The 13,090-nt window shown below is 38.1% G+C and overlaps 1 protein-coding gene across 1 annotated transcript; it reads left to right on the forward strand.

Moving 5' to 3' along the window:
• The first annotated feature begins 406 nt into the window (after nt 1-406).
• Nucleotides 407-9,671, forward strand: Proc (Proctolin). The gene is made up of 3 exons (XM_064684819.1): nt 407-556; nt 1,663-1,969; nt 7,431-9,671. Exons 2-3 carry the CDS (start codon nt 1,751-1,753, stop codon nt 7,653-7,655), a joined length of 444 nt encoding a protein of 147 aa, XP_064540889.1. The 5' UTR covers nt 407-556; nt 1,663-1,750; the 3' UTR covers nt 7,656-9,671.
• The last annotated feature ends 3,419 nt before the right edge of the window (nt 9,672-13,090 follow it).

Consider the following 13,090-nt stretch of genomic DNA (forward strand, 5'->3'; position numbering starts at 1 on the left):
CAATCAATCAGTCAGTCAGTCTGCCAATATGGATAGATAGGGTATCTTCTACTCGAGCACCTTCGACTCTCCCTACTTGTTGTTGTTGTCGCCTCTGCGCGCGCACATTTGTCCTTTAAACGTAATGCGAAATGTGAAAGAATTCGGCATTGGCGACTGGTCAGAGAATGTTAGACGCATACCCTAACAACCATGTTAAGTAACTCGCTCGGTTTTTGGGTGTGCGAGCAAGTGTGTCTTTGTGTGTGTTTGTGTGTGGCGCATGTGTAGGACGTCATATCCTGGCAGCGGCAGCGGCAGCAGCAGAGCTCTGTCATCAGGGCCAAAAGTGGCACTAAAATCTCAGGCGCGGTCGCACTTTGCCTATAAATACAAATGTCTGCACGCAGCTTGGCTTAAAGCAACATTGTTATCCTAGTTCGGCACATCGTGGACGAGCGTGAGCAAAAAAAAAAACATATATATATATATATATAAATAAATATTAGATAATAAAAACGCACAGGCTCGTGACGCAAAGCTAATCCCAACTACAACAGCGAAAATCCTGTGCACAGTGAGTCAGCGCCTAATTGGAAATTATAAAATTGCATTCTATTCATTTTGATTATGTGCTAATAATATTTAAGCTAGCAAAACAAATGGAAAATGCAAAAATATTATGCAAAAAGCGAGAGCAGGCGATGCTCTGTTTCCAGAGCTGTAAAGGGTATATTGCGTCTGTTTAAAAAAAAAAAAAACTAAAATTTAAATTATTTTTTATCTGTTAAAGTGTTTAGCTACTTTTGGCCACGCCCAGAACCGCCCCTGCAAAAGATAGGCAACGAAATGTTGAACTAACAATTTTGCTCTCATAATCAAGTAGACTCTTTGCCACCTGTTCATAAGAAATATATCGTACAGGTAAAAATTAGTGCTGCAAATGTAAGTTACAGGCATTTACAATTTTCAATCAGCAGCGATTTGATTGATTTTGAGCAACGCCATTTCCGGCATTTTCTGAAGAATAAATTTGAAATGCATTTCAAGCATGTATCCATTTTTCAGATAAACGTTTCGAGATAAAGTCCCTATTTTGGGTATATCGCCATCTTTACACGTCATCTGTAAGCCCTAAAAAAATTTCATAGCGCTTGGTCCATTAACGCAGAGATTACTTAAGAATTAACGTTCCAAAGTGTTGTGGGGTATATTTGTATGTAAATTCAACGTGCAAAAGAGAGAGAGAAAAAGATACAGAAGACAGAGACAGAAGAGTGAGAGAGAGAGAGAGAGAACGAGAGTATCTCCCAGTCGAGCGTTCCTACTTATTAGAGAGCATCTCCCAGTCGAGCACTCCATCTTACTGGAGTGTATCTCTCAGTCGAGCACTCCAACTAATTAGAGAGTATCTCCCAGTAAAGCACTCCTACTTATTAGAGAGTATCCCTCAGTCGAGCACTCCAACTAATTAGAGAGTATCTCTCAGTCGAGCACTCCTACTTATTAGAGAGTATCTCCCAGTCGATCATTCCTACTTATTTAAGCTCTACTAACAATTAAAGCAGAGTATTGTGCAGTCGGCTCCTTCTTTTCGGCTAAGCTTTCACCTGTTTGCGAAGGCAAATCCTTTGAGCCTCTGTTTTTTTTAAAAATTCACACAGCTTTTTTATATGCTTGCAGACAACAATAACAACAACAACAACAACAACTCACCTGCAGGCGCACCTGTGTCCACCGCAAAAACAACAACAACAACAACGCCCACATAATGACCATGACTGCCGTCAGGAATCAGGCTCCGGGTTTGGCAACGGCTCCCACTTTGGCCCGGTCACACAGGTTGCAATTGCCGCTGCCGCTGCCCGTGCTGATGGCGCTGATGATGCTGCTGCTCCTGCTGGTGCCGCCGCAGCCGTGCGAGAGCCGATACCTGCCGACAAGGTCGCACGGCGACGAATTGGACAAGCTGCGCGAGCTGATGCTCCAGGTAGGTGCCTGCCCACCGGCTCCAGCCGTAAGTGGATAGCCTGCCCCAAAGAGCATTGTTTATGTGCATTAGTGTGTGCGTGTGTGTGTGTGTGTGTGTGTGCCCTTTACGTATGTGTATGCCCTTACAAAGGCTATTCAAATTGTGCTGTGAGCTTTGCAACGCGTGGGAGCAGACAACTTGGAACCCATAAAGTATTACAATTCAGATACAATATAGATACGTAAAGCCGAGTCTATCTAGTCGGATTTCGTTGTAGGTATTACATATGGACACCTATATAAGACCGATTTGGCAAATCAGGAATATATATACTCTATGCGGTTGGAGATACTTCCTTTTGTCCAAAAAAAATTACCTTTTTTTGACCATTTTCAATGGGTTCAGGGTATAAAAACCTAATCGTTTTTCAAAATATCTTCTGGAAGAATATTTTAAAAATATTCCAAATTGACAACTGAGGTTTAAGTAAACTTTTTGGTTAGTGAAAATAACCTATATATACATATTTGGGTAAAAATCGAGCTCATATAGAAAAACTTCATAGTTTTTTAAGTTAACCTTTGAAAGAACTTTCACAAAATCGCAAATCGGAATAATTTGTTAACAGGGTTTTTCATACGAAATCTTTTTATTGGTTTCTCAAAATATCTTCACCGAATTCGGTATTTACTCTATTATGCAGATGCTGTAGAAACTGTCGGTAGCAAAAATGTTTTTCAAAATATCCCTTAAAAGAATTTTAGAAAAATCGCAAATCTGAATAATTTGTTAGCAGAGTTTTTGGTTTCTTTGGCGCTTACGAGCTTAGCTAAGCTTATAAAATATTGATAAAATCGTATCAAAATATTATAAAATTATTATATTATGTAAATCCCATAAAGAAAAATCTGCCTTTCCTATCATAAATCCACAATAATTCGCAGTTAAATTTACACTTGCTCTGCAAAGGGTATTTAGTCGTCGGCTAATCTCTTTTTTCTTGCTTTTTTTGTTTGGTCTCTTCGCTGCTCTTCTTTTTGGTGTGTTATTTTTGGCGATATAATTAACTAAATGAAAAGAGTCAAAAGCGTGGTATTAAGTTGCAATTATGTCGCCAATTATTGGGGTTTTATTTTTCAGCGTGTTTTTGTTTTGGCCAAGTTGCGGGTTACCCGGTTACGTCATGCGCCCCAATCAATGCCAGGCCAATGGGTCTAGATGGGGTTACCATAATATCAAAAAAAAAGAAATACAAAATATAAGCAGAAGATAAAATAATAATAAAAGCCAACGCACAGATAGCCGCCGCTCCTGACTACAAAAGTATCTTTATTATTTTTTTTTGCATTTTTCGGCTGCGTCTGCAACCGTTTCACAAATATTTTACATATTTCGCAAGATGTTGTTGTTGTTGGTATTTGGTCATCTTAACTGGGGACAACAACAACAGCAACAACTGCAACAACAACAACAACGAGTGCAGCAGAGCCAGAGCCTGCCCGGCGACAATCGCCAACCTGCTGCGCTTGGATCTCTCATCTTTGCCAACACAACAACCTGCACAGTTTTATATAAAAAACACATTTTTTCGCCAGCTTCTTTTCTTCTTCTTCTGTATTATTATTTTTTTTTGGTTTTTTTTTTTTGTGTGCTCAGTTTCCTGTTCTTTTTCGCAACCGCAGCACAAAAATGCTGCTCAACCGGGGGGCCAATTTATGTGGATGCTTCACATCATTTGCTCACACTCGATTTCTAGACGCAGCTGCAACTGCAACTGCAACTGCATCTGCAACTGCAACTGCAACTGTTTAGCTGAGCTTATGTGTAGCATCGGCAACTGCAATCGCAGCACATTTACCAGCTAAATATGGGGTGGGCAGCCTTGGAGCCCAAAGCGTCTGTCTATGGGCACGTCCTTGGGTCTGTCTTTGGATCTGTGCTTGCAGCTGCCTTTAGGTCTGTTGATGGATCTGTCTTTGGATTGTTTTAATGGTTCTGTCTTGGCATCTGTCTTGGAAGTCTGGCTCTAAGTCAGTATAGAGTCCATTTTGGCTCAGTCTATGGGTTTGCCTGGAAGACTGTCTGAAAGTCGGTATAGAATCTATGCCCTACATTTGCCTTGTAGTCTGGCTTTGCGGCTGTCTAGAGATCTATCCGTTAGTCGTAACCTGGCATTGTCTTCGGCTCTGCCTAAAAGCTGTTTGCAGATCCCTTAATGTGTTTTTTTTTTAGTTGAGTCTATGGGCTTGCCTGGCTCTAAGACTGCCTAGAATTCTTTCCCTGCATTCGCATGGATTTTGGCTTTCCGCGTGTCTAAAGATCCGTCCCCAAGTCGTAACCTGGCATTATCTTCGCCTTAGTCTTTGCCTAAAGCAGTTCCTTTAATGAGTCCATTTTAGCTTCATCTATGGATCTATCTCTGAGTATCTCTATGTGTTGATCTGAATTCAGACTTTGGATGTGTCTACTGTTCTGTCTATTGGTCCATCAAGTCTTTGCCTAACGGAGTCCATCTGTGTGCCTGCCTGTGATTATGTCTATATGTGCATCTGAGGGTTCCTGAATAGGTCCATCTTGAGTCCAACTTCGAGTCTGTTATTAAGTCTCAGTCTATCACACAGTTTCTCTTGAGATCTGTTTCTGGCTTCTCTTTGGTTCTGTTTATTGTGCCAAGTCTCAGTGTATTTTAAAACATGGGCATGTGTTTATATCTGATCTTTTTGGGCTTGACTCTTGGGCTTATTTTGGGACTGTTGTAATGTTTGTCTTGGGATCTGTCTTGGGATTTGTCTTGGATTCTATCTTAGGGCTTATCTCTAGACTTGTCTCCTGCTGAATCCACCTACGTTTCCATATTTATATCCAATTATGAGGTGTCTCCCAGAATCTGTATTTCTGGATCTGTTTCTGTAGCAGGTTTTGTCTCTGGTTCCGTCTCTGGGACCTACCTATAAGCCCATAAGTCTATCTAGGAGTTTATTTCTTGAATTGTCTTTACTTTTATTGATATATTTCCGGGTGGATCAGGTTCTTACTATTTTCTTTGGACTTTTCTCTCTCTCTCTTTCTCTTTCTCTCCCCCTCCACTTACTATCTGTCTCCCTCTCTGGTGTATCTCTGTCCCTGTCGCTATCTCTGCTTTGAAGTTTGAGTTGGCGTCTGCATCCGAGTCTGAGTCATGTCAGGGCCTTGCGAATCGATAAGCCGCTGACGTGAGACGCGCACAAAGTGATTTTGGCCAAGAGGGACAAGAGGGATAACAACAGAAAACAGGCAACAGCGACGCCAGCGGCATTGGCAGCAGCAAAATAATAAAAAAAAATAAAAGTAAAAGAAAAGACAAGGAAAAAAGTCGAAATGGAATCAAATACAGCAAAACGTGAAGGGAAAATCAAATGTCAAATAGCAAAAAGTGGAAAATGACGTCGCTGCTGCGGCCCCCTGACGAAGGTTGACTTTAACTTTGTCGACGTCACGCTGAAAATAATATACAAAGCAAATTCCACTTGTCAGAGCTGAGCGCAATGCATTGAACCAGCAGATCATGAGTTGGCAAACAGCTCAGCTTATGGCTAATTAGCCGCAACCTGTCACATCCAACAAAACTTCACTTTTGCCTTGAAAGAAATTGACTGGAGAAAATAATAAAACAATTCCTAATGAAATATTCAGATACGAACTTGGCTGAATGTTTATTTTGGACAGCAAATGTCAAGTTGTTGTCAGGGCCAAGAAGTTATTCGCAGACGAAGAAGAATTGGCCTAAATGGATTGGCCTCAAATATCTTAACACGAATTAATAATTAATGCAATTAAAATATAGTATATAGATTAAATTGGTTTAACAGCCTAAAGCCAGAAAATTCCCAAAATGAGCACAGATTTAATAGATTATTTTTTTAATACCACGCTTTCTCACTTTCAGTCCCTTGAACAAATTAAATTTTTCAGCTGTCAAATATTCCCATTTATTCCTCAACTCTTACCACAGCACGAAAACAAATTTATTAGGCCCATTTCTAAAAATAAATTGACCGCACAAAAAACGCAAACTCAAATTATATATAAACATCATAATAATATATTAATTTGAAAAATAAAGTAAACCAAATCTAAGGTCAGACACGCGAGATAATAGTAACAAAATATGCGCTTAATTTAAAAAAAAAAAGGGAAAAAAAACTATGCCGCGATGATTTGATGGAATTTCGCATGTTGAGCAAAAGAAAAAAGTCTTCATGGTAAATTTGATAAAATATTGAATCGAGCAATACTTTTCTGACAAATTATTTATAGCTGACCTTAGTAAAATGCGTTGTGTTTATTTATTATGGCATTCGGCTGATTATTGTTATTATTATTATGATTATTATTATTATGTGACTAGGCCATTGATAGTTAATCGTTTAGAGCAAGATTTAAGAGCATTTATATTGGCAAACGTGTGCGCAGGCCATTAAGAGGAAGTGTGGCAAGTCCGTGTTGCAGCAGCATCCCCCTCCCCTCGCTGCCACAGCCCCCCCGCTGACAACGCACCACCAAAAACAACGAGACAAACAATGACAACAATTCCAGAGACCCTTATCCAATCACATAACTTTGCACTTAACGACGACTCTCAAATTAAACTGTCTAAATGTGAAGATGGGAGGATGGGATGGTGGGCAGGGGGGGAGTAGGTTGGGGGGAAGCAGACCCTGCTAACCGCGATTGTTGTTTCCTTATACGATATATATCTAACGACGTTTAGGCCAGCTGCAATATTAATAACTGAGCAGGAAAGAGAAAGAGCTGCCAAGCGAGAGAGCGAGAGAGAGAGCGAGAGAGAGAGAGGGAGAGTGAGAGGCGCAGAAGCAGCAGAAAAAACAATCTGTTAAATTAGCAATAATATAATTACCTGGCGCAAAATTGTTTTAGGTTTTTCATCTCTCTCTCTTGTCTTTGGCCCGATGTTCACACATCGTTCGCCAAAACAAAAGAGTTGCCAGGTCGCCCCGAAGGGGGGCGAAGAAAGAGGTTACCGTCTGATAATTACACGACAATACCCCCCATTAACACATTTTCAGTCATCAGAGCTCACAGCCGGAGTCGCCACACACAGCCTCCAGCTCGGGCTCGGCAAGTGTTACAGATATACACAGATATATACAGATATATATATATATATATATATATATACAGATATATATGTATATGAATAGGGTTCATTCGATTTAATGAACCGCCAAAAACCTGTGACCATGCTTCCCACACACAACGGGCGGCTGGGCCTCTATATACTTAGTACAGCCAAGATTTCAACAGATTTTTGAAATAGCTAACAAACTCACAAACTCACAATCTGCGCTCCGTTCACAATTTCAGCGATACGATGCGCTTCGCAACAATAACAACTGCGCGTTGATAATAATAATAATAACTGCCATATAACAACAATAACAACAGCGGCAATTGTAAGCTTAACTCTTTTTGTTTGCAGATTTTGGAGTTGAGCAATGAGGATCCACAGCAACAACAACAACAACAACAACAACTACAACTACAACAACAACAACCACACCAAATGCGTCTGCACAATGAGGCCAACAATCCGCTGACCGCTCAGCGTGGCAGCAGCGGCAGCAGCGGCTCGAATGCCGCCTGGCTCCAGAAGCTGGGCGCCATGGGCGCACTTGACACGGAGGGCGGCTATGGGCGCTACTAAGCCCAAAACCCCAACAACTAAACCATACGCGACGACCCCGATTAAAACTTACAAGCAAACAAAAAAAAAACAAAAAAAAAAAACCAGGAATGCAAAACAACCATTTGAAATGCCAAATTTTTAAACAAAAACGATCTGGTTCCCTTTTGAAAAGAAATATAAGTAAGCCAGCCAATTAAGTGCGAACTAGTTCCAAAAGCAAGACATGTTTTTTTTAGTATGTTTGTAACGAACTGTTTTCAAATTGATGCCAAATTTTTAAACTAAAACGATCTGGTTCCACTTGGAAAATAAATTTAAATAAGCCAGCCAATTAAGAGCGAACTAGTTCCAAAAGCAAGACATGTTCTTTTTAGTATATTTGTAACGAACTGTTCTCAAATTGATGCCAAATTATTAAACCAAAATGAACTGGTTCCTGCTTGAAAAGAAATTTAAGCAAGCCATCCAATTAAGAACGAAGTAGTTCCAAAAAAAAAGACTTGTTTAAATTAAAAAATTTTAAAGCACATTTAGTTAATAATCAAAAGTAAACAAGTTTTAAACTGAAGATATTTTTAAAAGCTACCTTTGTAAACAATAGTTCGAACATATTTTAAACGAGTCATTTTACTATCATATTAAGAGCTCAAAATTAAAACTATATTTAAGTTAAACCAATTTTAGAGAGAATTTTGTTAGTCATCAATTAAAAACCAAATGGTTCCAAATCGAAGCATTTTCTTGGTAAAAAAATTAGCATGGACCACTTTTTAAGTTAATTAATTCATTCATTAAAAGCGAACTAGTTCCAAATTGAAACTATTTATAAATTAAACCAATTTTAACAGAAATTTAATTCAATTTAAAGCGAACTAGTGCCAAATTGAAGGTACTTATATTAAAACTTCAAATTTAACTAATTTCAAAGAGAATTTAGTTAATTATCAATTTAACAATTAATAGCGAACTGGTTCCAAATTGAGATCAATTTTAAAAAGCTAACTTCATAAAAAAACAGCTCGAACCAGAAACAGAGTTCATTTTACAATCACATTAAAAGAGAACTAGCTCAAAATGAAAACTAGTTTATGCAAAAAGAAAATTGAGTTAAGTATCAAAGAAAAGCGAACTGGTTCAAATTTGAAGCTTTCTTAAAGGAATTGTATTAAATTGATCTAACTTCTGAACGACTCAAAACTGAATTGAGCACAGTCTTCACTCGATAAATTGTCATGTTTTGGGTCTGTTCCTGTAAGCTGCGGCGTTTCAAATAGTTTTTACATTCCGGAACGAAATAAAATACCAAAAACTCAACGGTTTTATAAGCGCAGGCAAACTGAACTCAAAAGAACTTAACAGTTCCTATAAAAGAACAATAATTTTTAAACTTTTACGATTAATCAAAAAGAAAAATAAAAAAAAAAATATATATGATATATGTATACACTATATAATGTACATGCAATGTTGCTGGTAATTCAAATTATATATAAAATGATATATATAGATATACATATATATATTTATTATTCCTGTATACATGTTCTTTCAACTTTGTATTGTGGTTGCCAGATTCTGTTGCATGTTAACCGAGGAGAAGAAGAGTCAATTGTAAATATTTAAACCCCGTCCCTGAAAGCATAAAACTGGTGTGTGTTTTAATGGGCCCCAAGGCTGGGCAAATAAATATAAATTATGAGCATATTACTACCCAACTACCACAAATTAAAATGCCGACGCTTCCATAACGCAGTTGTTTTTTCTTCATCTTGTTTTGTTTTTGGGATTTGGGGTCTGGCCTCCAAGCGGCACAAGTTACAAGTTCAGCGTCGAATGCTTTTCCATTTAATGGCGCCATATACCTTAAACTTATATACACCATATATACATATATATAGATATATTGAGATATGTGTATGATGCAGCCCCGTTTATATGCGCTACAAATACAGCTACAAATGTACATTTAATTGTTAACTTAATCGTTGTTTACCTTATGATCGAAAACAATAAAAGAAAACATTTTCAATGCAATCTGCTGGCGCGGGTCTCTTCTGCTTTTTAATTAGATCTTTAACTGCTGATATCGAGAGGGGAGGGGGGAGCCCGGTTGGCGGTGTAAATCTCTTATGCAATACATCATTTTTACAACATCTCTGCACACGCATGCATCTGTATCCGTATCTGAGAGATACACCAGCTAGCAGATACTTTTACGCAGCACGTTTCACATGCCTGCAACTGGCGCAAAACTCAATTTACTTTCTTTGGCGATGTCTTCAAGTGCAACTCTTGACAAATTAAAACTAACAAGTGGCGATTGCCAACCAGCCCCCAAAATAAGACGACGACGAGCATCAGAGCCGTGCCCATCAGTTACAGATACAGATACATTTACAGATACAGATACTCCGCTCTGCCTGTCTGCCTGTCTGTCTGTCTGTCAGTGGACCTTCACAAGTGCCCACGCTCTTAAACGGTTCCAGCTCCAAAGTTCCGTTTGCCTGTCGCTGAATTTCTGTTTTCGGTTTTGTAAACGCATTTTAATTGTTTTTTATGTAAAAACAATATTATTTAAATGGTTTTTTTGTCTTCATTCATTTTGGGTTTTTGTCTTAATTCATTTCTATATATATATACATATATCTCTTTTTTTTGTTACATAAAGTCCAAAAAGATACTTAATAATAATTAGTATGTGTGCATGGCAAGGTGTCGATGGAAATGATGATGGCGCATACGTGTGTAATGGAGAAAGCAGAAAGATTAAAGATGAAATATGGTATTTTTTTGGCAGATGGTGCACAGTTCAGAATCATGGAGCTTGACACCATGTAAACAAAATTTCGGTAATGCGCTTAGAGAGAGTTAGACATAGATATAGATATAGATATAGATATAGATATAGATATAGATATAGATATAGATATAGATATAGATATAGATATAGATATAGATATAGATATAGATATAGATATAGATATAGATATAGATATAGATATAGATATAGATATAGATATAGATATAGATATAGATATAGATATAGATATAGATATAGATATAGAAATAGATATAGATATAGATATAGATGTAGATGTAGATGTAGATAGTAATATTTTACATTTATATTTTGCCCTTCTATGCGATTCTCACTAACTAACATGCCTAAATGCTTTGATTATATTTATACATTTTATTAATTTCTATTTAACTTTTCGCCTCAACCTGTTGATCCTACCTCGGCGCCTATCTGTTCATCCATGTTTATTCATGTAAACTGTCAATTAACTTGCTCCTCTTATCTATATCATAATTTACACCGATTGCATCTGCATGGACAGATTCTGCATCTGAAACTAAACCTGTCATTAATTTGAATATCGGCTTGTTGCTTAATCGTATTTGATTTTTTCTTTGTGCTGCTTGTGGCTAGAGCCTGCACCTGTTTTAGACACCCAGACAACAGTTGCCCAGCAGCAATCATCGTTCCGAGCTGCAGATGCAGATGCAGATGAAGATGAAGATGACGAGGATGATGAGGCGAGAGATGCAAGTGCGCCTTGGAAATTGAGGAAATGCGGCGCGAGCCGCAGATGAACAACAAAATCAACAGCAGCCGAAAAACGAAAAAACATGGGAAAACATTTGCCATTTGGCTAACGGCATTATAAATGATGCCGTTGTGGAAAAGTGACAGTTGTCTGTGTGTTGGTGTGTGTGTGTCTGGGTGTGTGTGTGTGTTGGTGCAGTTCCAGTTGCAGTGCCCGACACCAACTTGCAGTTGGCAAGTTCCAGTTGCAGGTATCGTCGCCTCAACTCGTCCTCATCGTCGGCTCTTGCCAATGATTATGCCGTTTCGTCAAATTCCGGCAGCACAGAAAGGTGGGCAGAGTTTCAACAGCAGTAGACGCAATAAAACCAACCCTCCTCTCCCGCCCTCCCCTTCCCCCACTACTTTGCGCTCCCTGTAGGAGTGGCAAAATGGCTGAGGATTCGAGCCATTGGCATTTATTGATTATGCGCATATCAATTTTGGCAACACCTCGAGCCAAAGCGACTGTCAGAAGCCAGTTAAATCCCAGCGATCAGATTGCCCGATCGTGACATGGCCAAAAGAAAAGTCGCCAATAAAGTGAGCAAAAGCGAACAAAAAATATATACAATAAACAAACAATGTAACTTTTTATGCGGCTAATCATATTTTGTTGCTGGTTGAGGAAAATACGAGTACAAATAATGTCATTGCCGGGCAACAAACGATGACCCGAAATTATTGAATAAGCCAGAAAAAAAGAAGAAAAACAAAAATAAAAGTAAATTAAAGAAATTCATAGTCAACTATTGCATTATGGCCGAAAAATGGAAATGAAAATGGGGCTGATGATGGTGATGGTATCCCAACAAGACCGTGAAGCTCATTATTAGCATTGCGCAGATGGAGAGGGAGAGTGGGATGGCGAGGGGAGAGGGAGAGCGAACGAGACGTAAGACATGAAGAAATGTGAAATAAGACCAAGCAGCAAAACCAAGTCCAGTTCCAGTTGAGTCCAGATCGGAGCCAAACAGTGTGTGAATCCACATTCATTGAAATTGAAAGTGAATCGTGCCACACGATCCGAACGATGCGATCCTCCAAAACCGAAATGATCAAAATAATAATGTAACAAATACAACAACAGGCCACAAATACCGCAAAAAAGAAGAAGAAATGAAACCAAGAAGTAACGCGTAAGCGTTATAGTCAACACGTAGAATTATGAATACCCTACCTGTGGGGAGCTTAGCTTAGCAAATACGATTTGCCATTATGTGCATTAGATATATATTAGAATATATTAGATATATACTAGAATCCATTAAATAATCAACTATTCGAATTCGGTTCCTTCAAAATTAGTTGCTTTTAAGTGGGTCAAAAAGTGCTCAAAAGAGTTTGCCAACTATTTATAATAGTATTCTCCTAAGTTTTTGCCTACCAATATTCTTTCCAGTTCTCTTGATCTCTAGAAAAATATTTACCTTAAAGCTAATACTTAAGAGATTTTTTGGGTATAACAAAAATTACAAGAATTCAATTAACTAAATTTTAGAATTTTCAAGGATTTTCCAACAGCGTGCCTAAAATCTTTCTACTTTTCTTAAGACTTTGAAAATAGTTAATATATACTAAATACGTAATTGTTATCTGAAGAAAAGTACTATCAATAGCTCCCACTAACAATACTCAATATAAACGAATATATTTTCTGGATAATTTAGCAAAGTGTCCTACTTTTTTCCCACAGATATGAGTCAAAAGCGTGAGAGTTGATCGATTGATCGATTCTAGTATTATGAATAATATGAATATGAATATAATTATGAATAATCTGCAAATGTTATCCAATTATATATGACCTATTTGAAGCACCCAATAGCCAATTTAATTGATAGACATTTTATCTGTTAACAAC

Source organism: Drosophila montana, unplaced genomic scaffold (genome assembly GCF_035044405.1).
Source record: "Drosophila montana isolate Dmon_TW-CO22-7 unplaced genomic scaffold, ASM3504440v1 contig_2_1, whole genome shotgun sequence".
Lineage (NCBI taxonomy): Eukaryota > Metazoa > Arthropoda > Insecta > Diptera > Drosophilidae > Drosophila > Drosophila montana.

What these genes read in the sequence shown, in the direction of transcription:
- Proc (XM_064684819.1), top strand. Translation starts at nt 1,751, where the DNA reads ATGACCATGACTGCCGTCAGGAATCAGGCTCCGGGTTTGGCAACGGCT. An exon ending in TGCGCGAGCTGATGCTCCAG is followed by an intron (nt 1,970 to 7,430) that starts GTAGGTGCCTGC and finishes TTTTGTTTGCAG; the next exon opens with ATTTTGGAGTTGAGCAATGA.